This window comes from Phytophthora sojae (genome assembly GCF_000149755.1).
Source record: "Phytophthora sojae unplaced genomic scaffold PHYSOscaffold_22, whole genome shotgun sequence".
NCBI classification, from domain to species: Eukaryota; Oomycota; class Peronosporomycetes; order Peronosporales; family Peronosporaceae; genus Phytophthora; species Phytophthora sojae.
Genome location: NW_009258136.1, coordinates 238263 through 241289, shown reverse-complemented (window position 1 = coordinate 241289; position 3027 = coordinate 238263). Strand labels below are relative to the sequence as shown.

The following is a 3027-nucleotide window of genomic DNA, read 5'->3' as shown; positions in this document are numbered from 1 at the left end:
GTCTCAGCCAACGCGACGAACGCAGCGAACTTGGCAGCCACCTCCGACTTGTTCCGTAGCAGGTACACCACGCAGAAGTGCGACTTGTCGTCGATGAACGTGACGAAGTAGTGCTTGCCTCCGAACGTCGCCGTCTGCATCGGACCGCACACATCGCTGTGGACCACCTCCAGCACTTGCTTCGCACGGTTCGGCGACGACTTCATGAAGCTTACTCGCGTTTGCTTGCCGAGTGCGCACCCGTCGCACACCTTCCACTGCTTCACCGACGTCATTGGGATGCCAGTGCCGTAGCCCTTCTTGACGATGGCGTCGAGACCACCATGGCCGATGTGACCAAGTCGAAGGTGCCAGAGGTACGACGTGGTGTCCCCTTGGCGATTCTTCGAGCTTGCCGCATTGGCCTCGTCAGCAGGCGTCCTCGGCGTCATGCAGAGCTTGAACAGTCCTTTGCCTTCGCGAGCGCCGAGCTTCCACTTGAGACCCTTCGTTTCCGCGAAGCACCCGTCGCTCTCGAAGGTCACTGGCCCGACGTCCTTGGTGAAGCGGCCGACGGAGAACAGGTTGCGCGACAGCTTCGGGATGTGCCACACACCCGTGAGCACACCCTTCTTCATGCCGCGCGGTGTCTGCATCGACATCACGATGTCGCCGCTCCCCACCGCCTGAACCACGCCGTCGTCCGCCAGATGCACGTCCACCGGAGAGATCTTCTTGTAGTTCTTCATGTACTCCTTCGAGTACGTCATGTGCTGCGTCGCACCCGAGTCGACCAGCCACATGCCGCTCAGCTTGGAGGCACCCGTGTCGCCACCAACCGAGAAGAGGAAGTCGCCAGAGTCATCTTCGACCTGCGCGACGTTCGCTCGTTGCGGCCTCTGCCGCTCCCCGTTCTCGCGGATCCGCACCGGACACTTGGCGATCCAATGTCCGTGCTCGCCGCAGTAGTGACAGGCGCTCGTCCTCTGCGCTTGCGCCTGCCGTCCCTTGCGCTTCCCGTTGTCGCTTGTCATGAACGCTTGACCTTGAGCGTGCGCGGTTCCGTCAGCACCGCCTCCTTGTTCCTTGCGCTTCATGTCCTCGTGCAGGAGCCGAGACGTCACGAGCTCCCACGTCAGCGTGTCGGAACGCGATTCCAACGCCGTGATGAGGAACTGGTACGACTCGCTCAGACTGGCAAGAAGCGTGATCACCAAGTCGTCCTCGCTGACCGGAGCGCCGACCGCGTCGAGCTGTTCCGCCAGCGTCTTGAGCTTGTTAATGTTGTCAAGACTGATGTGACGACGCCCCGCCAAGCGACCGTGTGACGCGAACGCGTCATCAGTGAGGTCGGCGTGACCTTCACTGTGTGGTACCGAAATCATTCAGGTGATTACGGGACGATGATTACGTCACGGTGATTACGCCAAGATTGTGGGTACAAGATGGGCATCGACGTGGCGTTCTCTGATTGGATAAGGTAACTGTGTATCCAGTAGAGAATCCAGTAGGGTGTATCCAGTAAGAGGTATCCAGTAGCAGGCTTAGAGGTAGCACGCGGTTGCGAACTAAGGACCTGAATCGAATCACTTTGCATTTTGCCAACTACTGCTCAAGTGCTCTTCCTTTTGGTTATGAGCCCAAGCCCCGTCTTCCCTGACCAAGACCCCGACTACGCCTTCGCCATGGACGCCGCCCCGACCGCGACCGCCCGCATCAACAAGTTCGACGGAACCAACTTCCACACATGGAAGTTCAAGATGCAGATGGTGCTGGAGGAGCGCGAATTGTGGGAAGTGACGAGTGGGGAAGTGAAGCTCGAGCAGTGCACGACCGCGGCGGACCAAGCGACGTTTCGCAAGAAGTCGCGCAAGGCGCTGGCGATCGTCTGTCTCGCGATGGAGGACTCGCAGCTGCCGCTGGTGCGGTCGGCGAAGGACGCGCATGATGCATGGTCAAGACTCGAGGGACACTTCGAGAAGAAGAGCCTGGCGAACAAGCTCTTTCTTCGTCGACGGTTCTTCACGACAACGATGGACGAAGGTGATGATGTGCTGGAGCACATTAACAAGCTCAAGACGCTGGCGGAACAGCTCGACGCGGTCGGCGCTCCGGTCAGCGAGGACGACTTGGTGATCACGCTTCTTGCCAGTCTGAGCGAGTCGTACCAGTTCCTCATCACGGCGTTGGAATCGCGTTCCGACACGCTGACGTGGGAGCTCGTGACGTCTCGGCTCCTGCACGAGGACATGAAGCGCAAGGGACGGCAGGCGCAAGCGCAGAGGACGAGCGCCTGTCACTACTGCGGCGAGCACGGACATTGGATCGCCAAGTGTCCGGTGCGGATCCGCGAGAACGGGGAGCGGCAGAGGCCGCAACGAGCGAACGTCGCGCAGGTCGAAGATGACTCTGGCGACTTCCTCTTCTCGGTTGGTGGCGACACGGGTGCCTCCAAGCTGAGCGGCATGTGGCTGGTCGACTCGGGTGCGACGCAGCACATGACGTACTCGAAGGAGTACATGAAGAACTACAAGAAGATCTCTCCGGTGGACGTGCATCTGGCGGACGACGGCGTGGTTCAGGCGGTGGGGAGCGGCGACATCGTGATGTCGATGCAGACACCGCGCGGCATGAAGAAGGGTGTGCTCACGGGTGTGTGGCACATCCCGAAGCTGTCGCGCAACCTGTTCTCCGTCGGCCGCTTCACCAAGGACGTCGGGCCAGTGACCTTCGAGAGCGACGGGTGCTTCGCGGAAACGAAGGGTCTCAAGTGGAAGCTCGGCGCTCGCGAAGGCAAAGGACTGTTCAAGCTCTGCATGACGCCGAGGACGCCTGCTGACGAGGCCAATGCGGCAAGCTCGAAGAATCGCCAAGGGGACACCACGTCGTACCTCTGGCACCTTCGACTTGGTCACATCGGCCATGGTGGTCTCGACGCCATCGTCAAGAAGGGCTACGGCACTGGCATCCCAATGATGTCGGTGAAGCAGTGGGAGGTGTGCGACGGGTGCGCACTCGGCAAGCAAACGCGAGTAAGCTTCATGAAGT

The 3027-nt window shown here is 60.3% G+C and overlaps 1 protein-coding gene across 1 annotated transcript; it reads right to left on the bottom strand.

Moving 5' to 3' along the window:
• Positions 1–1695: 1695 nt before the first annotated feature.
• Positions 1696–2230, bottom strand: PHYSODRAFT_535166 (hypothetical protein; the record flags this gene model as incomplete). The annotated part of the gene is made up of 3 exons (XM_009541361.1): positions 1696–1717; positions 1824–1892; positions 1977–2230. The coding sequence occupies 3 exons, from the start codon at positions 2228–2230 to the stop codon at positions 1696–1698; spliced, it is 345 nt and encodes a 114-aa protein (XP_009539656.1).
• Positions 2231–3027: the final 797 nt, after the last annotated feature.